Below are 13,070 nucleotides of genomic sequence, written 5' to 3'. Positions count from 1 at the left end.
TAAGTAAACCAATTCAGCAGTGATACTCACTAGACACTATGTTGGAAATGAACTTGGGGGAGGGAAGATGGGAGGAGAAAAACTGGGAGAGAATGAGGGAATGGGTGAGACTGTTCAAAAGGAAACATACTCATTTCCTGACTTATCTAACTGTAACCCCTGTAACCCCTCTGTACATCACCTTTACAAAAATGTTTAAAGATTAGTAAGATAAAATAGAATTAAAGGAGGAGACAGTCCAGATGTTGTCTAATAGTGTTTAATATTCCCTCTATCCTAATACAATAGTCTCCTATGGAGACCCAGGTTTAGAGATTTGCCTCCCCTTTGCGGGAGAAGTTGCTGAGAGGAGTTAGAAATGATATGTTGGGTAATTTCAAGGCATGTGAATGTTGGGGTATGTAATGAAAGAGCACAAAGCCAACAACCTATGTTTTTGTTCTTTTTTTCCCCCCACCATTGGGACACAAATAGACTCTGGAAAAATCAGAGCAACAGAGAGAGGCAATAAGCCTTCCTTCCCTCCTCCTCCACAGAGGGTGTTGGGCACCCTACTTCAGTTCTTAGATCAAGTGGAACCTGGCAGCTTCCCAAACCAGGAAGGATGATGGAATGTGACACAGGACCGTAAGCAAAGGAGCAGGGAATGAGGACTCATAGAAGACCAGAGAGTTGTTGAACCCTTTCAAAAGTAGCTTGATCTCTAGTTCTGAAAAAATGCACATAATAACTAATGCCTACCACGGAAGCCCAGTGCATGTCAGGAGCCATTGAGAAATGGTTCCTATGGTCACTGGTGTGGCACCAAGAGAGGTGGGTGGGAGGAAGAGCCAGAATGGGATTCCCCAGGCCCTGTGGCTTCCCTGGCTGTTTCTCAATGGAAAAAGCAGGAAGCAAGTTCTGTACTCTTGCTTTTCTCTACTACTGAAACATCGCTAGCCTTTCCTCCTCTGATCCTTAGCACCCAGCAATTACTGTCTCTGGTACATTTTATCTTGTCTTCCAGGGAGCTTCACTCTGGAAGAACACGGGGCTACTGCCAGCACCTAGCCTGAGAATGAGTGTCTCCGTCATCTGATCCAGTGCCTTGTTCAGGAGGGAGTTTCTTCCAGACTTGATTTGTAGAGTAACTGCTTGAGGTCAGGGGAGCCCTATTTCTACCATGTTGGGAGACTGTCTTGTGCTCTGAGACACCATAAATGGTGACTTCTCTCACACATGTGTGAGGTACAGTTGGGATCACTAAAATCGTACAATTGTTTAAGAGCGATCTTGCAGTCACCTTTTTGATCAGTGTGGATTTTCTCTCTCCCCTGTGATAATACCTGTCCTTGGACTAATAACCACATGATACTATAACAAACACTAATAATGTGGAGAAGCCACTGTCCTTGCCATTGATTTGTGAGGTTCCCTCCCATCAGAGCTCCCCTACCATCCTGTGGAGAGGTGACTAATTGTGTCCATCTCACATATTAGTCGACTGAGACTCAAATGCCCTGACTCAGTTACCAGAATTTGCTGGACTGGAAGATGTGAAGAATTCCAACACCGGTCTTGGGACTCCAAGGCTGGGCTCACCTGTCTGGTGTCTCATGTCAGGGATGCTCTGCTTTCTTCATTCTGGCTGAGGTTGGGAATGAGTCCCCTCTGTTCTGGTTCCTCTCCTTTTTGAGCAGAGCCCATTTCACTATGGGAGGGCTTTGTCTTTTTAAGTTCGCCCTGGGCTGGACTCTGCTTTCCACCGCAAGCTGCCCAGCTGCCTAGACCCACGGAGCTCGCCAGCCTGGCTACTACAGAGCCACCCCTGAGTGACCTTCCTCCATCCTAGGCCTCTTCAGACTGCCCCCTCCCCACTCTGGGCCTCAGTTTACTTCTGGCAGGGAGCTATCTGGCTGTCTTCTTGGGGGTGGGGAGGGGGATACAGGGGTGAGGAATTTCCTAAAATGACTTATGCTGCTCTGATGTGAGCTCAGAGCGGGCCCCGCCCTGCCCAGGCCCCGCCCCACCGGGCAGGCCCCGCCCCCAGCCTCGCCCGCGCCCCGCCCACCAGGCCGCCGCTGGCTCCCGGTGCCCCGGCTGCGCGTCCCCGCCCCCGCCGCCCGGAACCAGCTGAGCACAGCTGGACCCAGCAGCCGCCGTCGCCAGCGCCAGCGCCGCAGCCGCAGGTAGGGCGGGGGGAGGCCGGGGCATCTGCGGCTCCCGGGCCCGACTCCTCAGTCCCCTTTTCTTCCTCCTTCCCGGTCCCATCCCCTCCTCCGGGCAGCTCCGCAGAAGGACTTCCAGGGTCTTCCAGGGGACGGAGGAGGGTGGGCCGGGGCTGGGGCAGGAGGGGGAAGAGGAGGTCCTGGCCTCCGACTCACATCCTCCCCCGCCACGGCAAAGACCCGAGCTCACCCCGACCCGGGGGCTGGGTCCGGGTCTCCCGGGCACCTGGGGTGTCCGGGCGGGCATGCAGGTGGCCGTCCCGCCCCGGGCAGGGCGGTGGCTCCGCGGGGCGGCCGCGCCCCTGGGTAACAGCTTTGCCTGCCCTCCTCGGGCGGTGCGGAGCCTGCTCCACCTCCTTCCTCTTTCTAGGCCCAGGACAGTTAGAAAGTTCTTCCCTGTATTGATTGGCCCGACACCTGCCTGCATCTGTGACCTGTGTGTTACCGACTCCTCTCGCTCAACCAGCTATCAGAGTTGAGACCCCAACTTCTTCCAGCGTCGAGGCGGTGATCGGAACCCTCTTTTCCCGGGCCTCCATCACCGCTCGGGTCCACTGGTCCCCACCCCACCCCCCAATCCCAAACCTGAGTACAGCAGTTTCCCTGGATCTAGCAGTGGGTGGGAGCTGGGGGAGGGGGCGGGGAGAGCCCCAGTCCTGGGAAGTTGGGGGGCTGGGAGGTGGGGGTTAGGCAGGCAGGCAGAAGTTGGTTTTCTTTGGAGTTCCTCCTCTGCCCAGTCATCCACCCTCACCACCCCCCCTTCTGTGCTCATACCCTGGCCAAAGCCAGAGAGGGATCTTGAACCTACCCAGGGCTCCTGCGTGGCTGTCCCAGGGAGAGAGCGGTTTATGTGGAAGGCTGGCCTATGGGGTGGTGCCTCTGGTTTTTGTTTGGCCTCAGGGAGTTTTCAAAGATTTCTTCCTGCTTGTCCTGTTCTCCTGGAGCCACATTTCTGACCAGGGCACCAGGACCGCTCCCTGCTGGGCACTTTATAGTGAGCTGGATTCTCAACTCATTCTCTCCCCGCCCCCCCCCCCCCCCCCCCAGGGCTGAGAGGTTTTGTGACCTGCTCTTAGCTACACAATGGGGTGGATGCAGGTCCAGTGTGCTTTATGCTGATTCCTGGCTTTAGAATGTACTTGGCCTGTAGTACTTTTTTTTTTCTTCTTTCCAGTACTGGGGTTTGAACTCAGAACCTTGCACTTGTTAGCCAGGCACTTTACCCTGAGCCACAAGTCACTAGAGGACTCCCCCATACACTTGGGGGCTGCTGTTTAATATTTTAAGGAGTCATTAGAGGAAGAAGGTGGAGGGATGGGAGGGGAAACAGTGGGCCTCTAACTCCTTTGAAACTTCCTTTTCCTTTCTTGGGTATCCTATTTATAAGTGCCCGAGAAATTGGAAACAGCCGGGGGAGCTTGGTTTGGCATTTGGATGAATTACACAGCAGCAAAGGTTTCTGTGTGAACCCCACAGAGAAGGGAACTTTACTTCAGAATTTTCCATAGTCTTTTTTTATTATTATGAATTAACATGAGCCTCAGGAAGCAGATCTGACTGGCATTTCTTTCCCTCCCTCCTTCCTTGATACAGCCCTCTTCTTCTGCTTTGTGGCCTGACTTATAAGGGGCCCAGTAGCCCCAAAGATCCAAGGAGAGTAAAGCCCTCAGCTCTCAAAGTGCTTCTCATGGGGAACAATGTGCACAACCACGCCATACTGAGAGTTACTCTCTAGAAGAGGGGTGACTAATTCTGTCTAGGTGAGCAAAGTCTCAGAAATGAGTAATAATTTGTCAGGAGAGAAGGAATCAGTGAAAAAGCTATTCTGAGAAGCAGGGCCAGCTTGTGCAAAGGCACTGAGGTTTTTTGAGCAATCCACTTTAGCTCGAATAGAAGGTGGAGTCAGAGTAGGGTGATAGAGTTGGGTTTGTAGATGGAACTGGATGGTAAACTTAGGGCTTGGACTTCATTCTGAAGAGAAGGAGCTGAGAAAGACTCATGACCAAAACTAATTCTCATTAATGTGGTGGTTGATGTAGAGGATGCATTAGGAGGGTTGAACTGGAGATGAAGAGGCCATGATGAGGCCATTGTGTGGTCAGAAGGCAAGTCCAACTAGAGCAGGGCTTACAGGGATGGGATCAGAGTGTTATAGTGGAAATTCAAATGAAGGTCTCTGAACCTGCCATAATTTTATACCAAAGCAGGCTTTGAATACAGATGCCGAGTTATGTTCAGTATTATTATTTCTTCTTTCATGTTAGTTTTGAATTAGAGAAGCATGTATAGGTATCTCTACCCCTCTAAATCTTCTTTCGCCAGTGTGGCCACTCAGTTCTATGAGTCACTTCTAACTCCTTGGGGGCAGTATGACCTTGGGTGACATGTTGTCTGGTCACTGAGATGATTTCCATTTGGTCTGTAATACATTTTGTCCCTCTACGTTTGAACTCAGGGCCTTGGACTTGCTAGGTAGGCATTTTTCTACTTGAACCATAGCCTTAGCCCTTCCACTACCCCCTTTTTTCTTTTATCTTTTCTTTCTTTTTTCTTTTCTCTTTCTTTCTCTTTCTTTCTTTCTTTCTTTCTTTCTTTCTTTCTTTCTTTCTTTCTCTCTCTCTTTCTTTCTCTCTCTTTCTTTCTTTCTTTCTTTCTTTCTTTCTTTCTTTCTTTCTTTCTTTCTTTCTTTCTTTCTTTCTTTCTTTCTTTCTTTCTTTCTATCTTTCTTTCTTTCTTTCGCCACAGCTCCACTTCCAACTTTTTGGTGGTTAGTTGAAGATAAGAGTTTCATGGACTTTCCTGCTGGGTCTGGCTTGGAACCTTAATCCTCAGATCTCAGCTTCCTGAGTAGCTAGGAATTGTCAGTGAATCACCAGCACCTGGGCTTTGTTTTCATTTAAAAAAAGATATATATCTTGTATTATGCCAGCCAAGATCTTGATCCCTTCTATTTGCACTTCCTGCTTTCCAATATTGCTAGGATGACAGGTAGGTTCCACTGAACCCAGTTTTGTTTTTTTTTTTAATTGGTTGAGATGGAATCTCATAAACTTTCTGTCCAGGCTTGCCTTGAGACTTATCTTCTCCATCTCTGCTTTCCAATTAACTAGGATTATAGGTATATGCTACAAAGGCTAGGTGGTCTGTAGTACTTGCAGATATCCAGGTCTCAGCTTCTACCTATAGCCTCAATTTGCTTGTTAGCTAGAGACTAGAGACATGAGAGCAGTTAGAAGACCAGCTTAAGAGTGGAACTACAATCTCAGTTCTTGAAAAAGTCCTTTCTCACTGAGTCTCCATTTCCTTTTTTTGTCAGAGGGAAGAATTTTGGTGCATGCAAATCACCAAAAAAGTCTACCTTTCAATATGGAAAGCACTGGAAGATGAATTATTTCATTGACTCCTTGTAACTGGTCCTGTGGAGCAGATAGGATTTTTTTTTCTTACAGATGAGGAAACGGAGGCTCAGACAGGCTTTTGATTGAGTGCCTATAAATAATAGTGGGTCCCAGTGATCTGACCATCGAGCCATATCGCTTAATCACTGCACTCAGTAGTCTCTCCAGACCTAACAGCAGAGGGACAGATGGGGGTGTTCTGCCATGGTTGTCAGGAGGGCAGAGATTGTGTGCAAGCTTGGCTGCTTCAGTGAGGCCAGAAGGGGCCGCCCACAGTTATTTATAAATCATGCTTTTCTTTACCATCATTGGGCCCCAGTGTGGAGGGGGAGGGGCTGGGTAGGTTGGCCTCCCATCCTTTTCAGGAAATCAAGACTCCTGGATACAGGGTTTATGGGCAGAAATCACAGGCAGATGAGAACCTAGCCAGGGCTGGCTCCCCCTTTTCTACCATTTGAGTTTCTCCTCTGCAAATGTTTCTGGAGAAGCCAGGAAAAGTACCCCCGCCCCCAGCAGCCCAACCCCCACCCCCACCCCTTCCTTGTTTATTCCCTGAGAAAATGCTGGCTGTTGTAGAGCAAAGCAGGTTCCAGGAGTTCTGCATTTTGGAGGGGAGGGAAAGAAAGAACCCAATGTTTAAGCAGCTGAGGGTTGTTAAGTAAAAATAGGGTCTCCCTTCAGCTGCATGAGAGTGTGTCATATTTCAGTCTGATGTGGTTTGTTAAGTTGGGGACCACAAGCAGACAGTTCCTCCTGCTGGCCAGCTTCCAGAGCTTCCCTTCCCCCAAACGCTGTATTGCCTGGACCACATCTGCAATTGAAGGGTAGGGCAGAGAAAAGCAGTGGGTGTGGGAGCAGGGCTGCCCAGCCAAAGGCCTGGCCTTGTCAGTGTTGTCACTGACAGAGAGCTGGCTGGCTTAAACCAATGCCTGCCTTTTTCTCTGGGCTCCAATGTTTGTGCTGCACCATAGGTAGATAGCATGATGCCAGGCTTTGCCAACGCTGCTGGCATCGGGGTCCGAAGGCTCTGTGCCCTGCACAGGAGCCGGCTTCTGTGTGCCAGAGAGTGTAACAGGAGCCCACAGCTGGCTGACACCGAGGTACAGCTGCCATTCTTGGATTTGGATGGAACTGATTGCTCCGTTGTATAGCCTAATAGTGATGATAATGGTGACCACTGTGTGTTTGCACTGATTTGTTTTATCTTTTAATGGTTCCAGGAAGAAAGAGGTGTTGACATGATTTTAGAGGCCTGGAGCATGGGTTGTCTTGTTCATTGGTCACTAGGAGCCACCTGGCCAACAGGTTCCTCCCAGATCCTCCTGCATCCTCCCTCTCCTCCCTTGTTTGCTCTTTCCCACAGGGTAGACATTGCATCTCCTGAATTCAAGGCATAAGGAATGAGATCTTTAACTATAAAATATTCCTGAAGTCCTTCTCCCTCCCCCACCCCCACCCCAAGGATCTAGAAAGGATTTGAGCCATGACATTGTGCTGAAGGTTAGTCACCTTATGGGAGTGGATTCCTTTCCTCTGCTGAGTTGGTTAGGCAAACAGTCTTGTTACTCTCCAACTTCAACAAATGTATCATCAGGGCCAGGCTTATTTGCCAAACAAGGGGTTTGTATTCCACGTATGTGAGCTTTCAGGGCAGGGCTTGGACTGTGGCAGGGCTGGGCCCTTGGTGGGCACTGAGTAAATACTTATTAAATTTGGGGGAGGGACCTGACAGAAGGGGTGGCATATATGCTTTTGTCTGCTCTCCTTTTACCCATTATAATATGTGCTTGGGATGGAGAATTTGGAAAATAAAACAAATCTAAGAGTATCTGTAATTCTGCTAACCCCAAACTATCATTGTCAACATTGGGGCTGGGGATATTTTCCTTCTGGAAGTTTCAGTACATATGTGTAGGCCACATAGTTTGTGGTCACACTGTAGTTACAAATTTTTTTTGAGTAAAATATTAACATTTAAGCCCAATGCCAGTGGCTCACGTCTGCAATCCTAACTACTCAGGAGCTGAGATCTAAAGATCATGGTTCAAGGCCAGCCCAGGCAGGAGAGTATCCTACTCTTAGCACCAATAAATTACCAAAACAGCCAGAAGTAGAACTGTGGCTCAAGTGGTAGATTGTTAGCCTTGAGTGAAAGAAGCTCAGGGAAAGTGCTCAGGCCCTGAGTTCAAGCCCCAGGACCAGCAAAAAATAACTTAATTTTATTTGTTTATTATTTTTAAGTAGTTGCACAGAGGGGTTTCAATTCAACATGCCAGTTTATAAGTGCAATGCATCGTGGCCAATGTCAGTCCATTCATCATGTCCCCCATCTGCAGTTATTATTTTTTTATTCCAACTTCTTGATTCTTTTTAATATTATAGCCTGAATAGTTTCTCATTTCATTAAAACCCCCTTTTAGTTTTTGCAATTTTCATTTGTTTTTGTGCCAGTATTGGAGCATGAACTCGGGGCATCCCATCCTTTCTTGCTTTTTGTTTTTTGTTTTTTGTTTTTTTTTCCTGTTCAAAGCTGGTGCTCTACCACTTCTGGCTTTTTGGTGGTTAATTCAATAAGAATTTCATGGACTTTCTTGTCTGGGCTGGCTTCAAACAGTGATCCTCAAATCTCAGCCTCCTGACTAGCTAGAATTAAAGTCATGAACCCAGCATACTTTATACCTTTAATAAGAAAGACCTTGAACATCTCACCCCTCTGTCCATCAGTTTCCTCATCTGTAACATCAGCATTTCAGCACCGGCTTTATAGCATTTTGAAAAGTGCCTAACAAGGTGCTTTACAAGTGACAGTCACTTCTCTTTTGTCATCTGCTTCAAAACTACCCTGGGAAGTGAGTAGGCAGGGACAGATCATTCCCTGTGTGTAGACTTAAGAGAAGGACTGGCTGGGAGTTCTTGGCTTCCTGATTTAGGGTGAGGAATTGGTGGTACCATTGAACAGTATCTCTGAGGAGGTTGGCTTTTGTGACTAGTCCAGGGCTCAGCCCCTGTGCACCTCTTTTCCCTGGGGTTTCTCTTGAACTCAGGGCCTCTAACTTGTTAGTTTCTAGTCCTTGTAATTTTTGCTTTTTCTTTTTTGGTATCTGGGCTTGAAACCCAGGGCCTTATGCTTGCTTATTGGCTATATATTCAGCTTGGTTACTCATGGCAGGATTGCTTAAGAAAAGTCATAGGTTGTTTTTCAAATACTTTCTCAGTTTTACCTGGAGGGTCTAGGATTGCAATCCTCCTAGTAGCTGGAATTGCAGGTTTGTATTACCTTGTCCATTCTGAGAATCACTCTTTCCCTCCCTCCCTCCTTCCTTCCCTTCCTTCCTGCCTCCCTTCCTTCTTCCTTTCCTTCCTTCCTCCCTCCCTCCCTTCCTCTCTTCCTTCCTCTCTCATGTGTGTGTCAGTAACACTTGAACTCAGGGCACGGGCATTGTCCTTTAGCTTTTTCACTAAAGGCTTATTATGCTCTATCACTTGAGCCACAACTGCACTTTTGGCTTTTTGGTGGTTAATTGGAGATAAGAGTCACATAGATCTTCCTGGGAGGGTTGGCTTTGAACTAGATCTCAGCTTCCTGAGTAGCTAGGATTCCAGGTATAAGCCACCAGTGCTGACTTATATTTCTTTCCCACACTTGTTTATTATAACATTCTAAGAAGGTGGGAGCTGCCTACCTAGTTTCTTTAGAAATCTTTTAAAAAAGAAAGCCCAGAATTTTATAGTTGCATACAACTCAGTTTTCATAAATTTAAATGCACAAGGGCTTCATCTAGGCACATTTTTGGAATGTGGACTCTCAGGCTCTGCCCTTAGGGTTGCCATAGTTAGCAAATAAGAAAACAGGATACTGGTTAAATTAGAATTTCAGATTAAACAAGAAGAGGTAATTGTTTAGTATTACTGTCGTCCTTGTAATAGTTAAGGCATACTTGTGCCCATGAAGTTTCATTGTGTCTGAAATTCGGATATTAGTGGCAATCAGCATTTTTACTGGCAGTGCCACTTACCTGGGCCTACTAAATTGTGTGCTGCATTTTCACGGGATCCCCATGGGATTCTTACACAAATCCAGGGTGGAGGGACATTGCACCTGGGACCTTGCTCTCTCAGCCCAGGATAAGTGCCTTCCCAAACGAATCCATGCGTAAGAGAGAATGCATTGTGAGGAGATGGATTATTTTCACATTGATCATTTGCACATGTGCATATTCTTTTTTTTTTTTTTTTTTTTTTGTCGGTCGTGGGGCTTGAACTCTGGGCCTGGGCGCTGTCCCTCAGCTCTTCAGCTCAAGGCGAGCGCTCTACCACTTGAGCTACAGCGCCACTTCCGGTTTTCTGGTGGTTTATTGGAGATAGGAGTCTCACGGTCTCTCCTGCCCGGGCTGGCTTTGAACTGCGATCCTCAGATCTCAGCCTCCTGAGTAGCTAGGATTACAGGCGTGAGCCACCAGCGCCCGGCAACATGTGCATATTCTTATGTCCACAAGTGCTGAGTTATGATCAGCTCCAGGGAGAAAGTCTTCATTTTGGTAAGGAGTCTTGGCCTGGCTTGCAGCCTCAGTTTTCTAACCTGTAAAATGGGCACACATTCTTTCAGTCCTCATGCCAAGACACCCTCTTCTTCCATTCTTGGGGCTGCCTGACTGGACTTGATGTGTCCAAGCCCCCAGAGACATGGGTCAGTCGGCTCTCCTGACTGCCCCTGAAATTTGCCTAGCCCTGCCTGCCTCCTCACTTCTCATACCCTGAGGGAGCTAAGGCCTTTCCAGAAGCCATTGCCTGGCCTTCCCAATGCTGTTCTACCGCTGTGAGAGTGCAAAAGATCTGATCTTTAAACTTGTTATTTCAGTTGTTACTAAACCTGTGGTTTGAGAAGAATGAGGAACTTGGCCTTGGGTCCACTCTTACTCCTGCCCTGGTGGTCATGGGTAGGTCATTTTTTTTTTCAACTCTAAGTTGGTTCTTTGACCTGGTCTTCCCCACTCTGTGAACTAGGAATGCCACCTTCTGTTCACCCCCATTCTTTTTTCCCCTTGTCTAAGGTCCGATTTCAACACCTAGAGTGGAATGATTTATGATGTCATTGGTGCAAGTATATGGGTGGTCAGATACTTAACCCTATGACATCATGAGAGAGATTGCTTCAGACATCTTCTCTCCTCTGGGGTTTTGTTAACAATGTAGCACTTGCAGGTAAAAGGAATGCCAGGAGCTGGGTGCAGGTGGTTCATACCTGTAAAGCTAAGATCTGAGGATCAAGGTTCAAATCCAGCCTGGGCAGGAAAGTCTGTAAGTGGAACTGGAATGGTGGCTCAAGTGATAGAGTGCTAGCCTTGAGCTAAAAATAGCCCAGGGGCAGCACCCAGGCCCCAAGTTCTAGCCCTAGAACCAGCACCAAACAAACAAAAGAGATACACTTGGGTATCCTCAAACTTACCACACACACAGGTCGCCTGGTATTTGGCTAAAATGCAGGTGCTGGTCCCCTAGGGCTGGGGTAATGTCTGTGATTCACATTTCTAATGAACTCCCAATGGGTGCTTGGAATCCCACTTGGAATTGCAAGATTCAAAACCAATTATCAATTTAAAACAAATTGTTAGCCAGGAGCTGGTAGCTAATCAGGAGGCTGAGATCCAGACGACAACAGTTTGAAGCCAGCCTGGGCTGAAAAATCCATGTGATTCCATCTCAAAAAGTTGGGCTGGAGATGTGGTTCAAGTGGTAGAGTGAGAGAGCAACATAAATGCAAGGTCCTAAGGTCCTAAGTTCAAACCCTGGTACCAGCCGAATAAAACAAAACAAAACCCCCTAGCATCAGTACTTAAGAGGTAAGGAACTTAAGAGTTAAGTCCTTTATTCAAGGATAAAGAGCTCAGTTTTAATTTCTCTGTTCTTTGTGCTGTTCGAGATGTAGCCCAAGAATTTGAGCTAAGCTCACTTAGCTATACCCCCAGATGTGAGTGAAACCCCTAGTGCCCAGATCTCTTAATGGCTTACTCTTGGGTTTCTTTCTAAGAATTATATTTGGCCTCTGTCTATTTAGCCTACAATTATAAGTTTGTAGAATGTAGAATGGAATCATGTGCTACCTGTTTGCTGAGTGATGTAGAGCCCTTGTCAGGAGAAAGCGATTGAGTAGGAAGAAGAAGACAAGGAGAAGAAGGAGACAATGGCTATGGGGCCTTTTTTGTTGTTGTTGTTGTTGGTTGTGTGGCTTGAACTCTGGGCCTGGGCGCTGTCCCTCAGCTCTTCAACTCAAGGCGAGCACTCGACCATTTGAGCCACAGCACCACTTCCAGTTTTCTGAGTGGTTTATTGGAGATAAGAGTCTCACATACTTTCCTGCCCAGGCTGGCTTTGAACCACGATCCTCAGATTTCAGCCTCCTGAGTAGCTAGGATTACAGGCTTGAGCCTCTGGAGTCTGGCTAAGAGGCCTGTTTTTGTGGTTTAGATAAACCTAAACCTTTCCATGAGGAGGTTTTACCTTTAAGACCAAAAGCTTTGGTGATTCATTGGAGCTAAGACTTTCCTGCCTGTGGTGGCTTTGAACTGTGATCCTTAGCTTTCAGCCTCCTGAGTAGCTAGGATTACAGCATGAGCCACTGGCTCCCAGCCCTAATCTAAGAATCTTTTTTTTGTATTTTTAAAGGGTTAATAAAACAAAACAAAAACAAACAAGGAAGAACAGAGAGAGGGCAGGCGGCACATGAAGCTTTAAACACATGATGCCCTTAACAGAACTTTGCTCATTTCTGAGTTAAAGCAGCCACAATGTCCTGAAATGCCCCTAATGAGCAAGAAGCTGCCCCTTCTGGCTTAGAATTTAGGGAAAGCAAGACTAAGTATGGGGTGGGGGTTGCCTGGCTGGGTAGAAACTGCCCTGATGTCTTAGCTGTGTGACCCTCCCCCGCTTCCTTTACCTCTCTGAGCCTCTTTCCTTGCTTGGTAAAATGAGAACAATGATGTTGGCCTGGCAGAGTTATTATGGACAGTAGACCAGATGTTTGCATAGAGTCTGCTACTTGGTCAACTGGTGGTGGTTGGGACATTTGAATAGTTATGGCATCTACCAGACTCTTGGAAATATTCTTATAAGGATGGAAAAAAAAATACAAAAAGACCCTGCTGCAACCTTTCCATCACCTGCAAGATAGAAGCTCCCCTTTGTCACCTAGATGGATGGGGTCCCAAGGGGGCCTACACACTTCCACTAGCAGCAAAGGGCTACCCAAAGGCTGGCCTTCTGAGGGTGGCCACCCCTGGCTCTTGGAAGGTACAAACAGGGATGGATGGTGATGGCTGAAACAAGACCCCTCCCTTCCTGGCTCCCTTGGGAGCATGTAGGTGGATTTAAGGCCCTGGCCTGCTGCTCTTGATTTTAAGTGTACTGTGGCCTTGAAGTCCAAACTGGAAAGCCAACTTAACTTGGTTTTAGTCGGGGCTCATTGTAA

At 47.4% G+C, this 13,070-nt stretch overlaps 1 protein-coding gene across 2 annotated transcripts in view; it reads left to right on the top strand.

The window, feature by feature from the left end:
- Positions 1-2,111: 2,111 nt before the first annotated feature.
- LOC138803180 (gelsolin-like) overlaps positions 2,112-13,070 on the top strand; it is a 57,106-nt gene continuing 46,147 nt past the window's right edge. Inside the window, exon 1 of one of the 2 annotated variants that reach the window (XM_069987026.1) lies at positions 2,112-2,168. Coding sequence is in view for 1 of the 2 variants with exons in the window: in XM_069987024.1 (XP_069843125.1) it covers positions 10,539-10,542 (4 nt within the window). In the remaining variant the exon portion in view is untranslated. Of the gene's footprint in view, positions 2,169-10,523; positions 10,543-13,070 lie in introns of those variants that run through there. The other variant, XM_069987024.1, reaches the window with a different exon arrangement.

This window comes from Dipodomys merriami, unplaced genomic scaffold (assembly GCF_024711535.1).
Source record: "Dipodomys merriami isolate MVZ:Mamm:240054 unplaced genomic scaffold, mDipMer1.0.p SCAF_336, whole genome shotgun sequence".
In the NCBI taxonomy this organism is placed as follows: domain Eukaryota; kingdom Metazoa; phylum Chordata; class Mammalia; order Rodentia; family Heteromyidae; genus Dipodomys; species Dipodomys merriami.
Note: the sequence above shows the minus strand (reverse complement) of the source record. Positions and strands in the feature narration are given on the sequence as shown.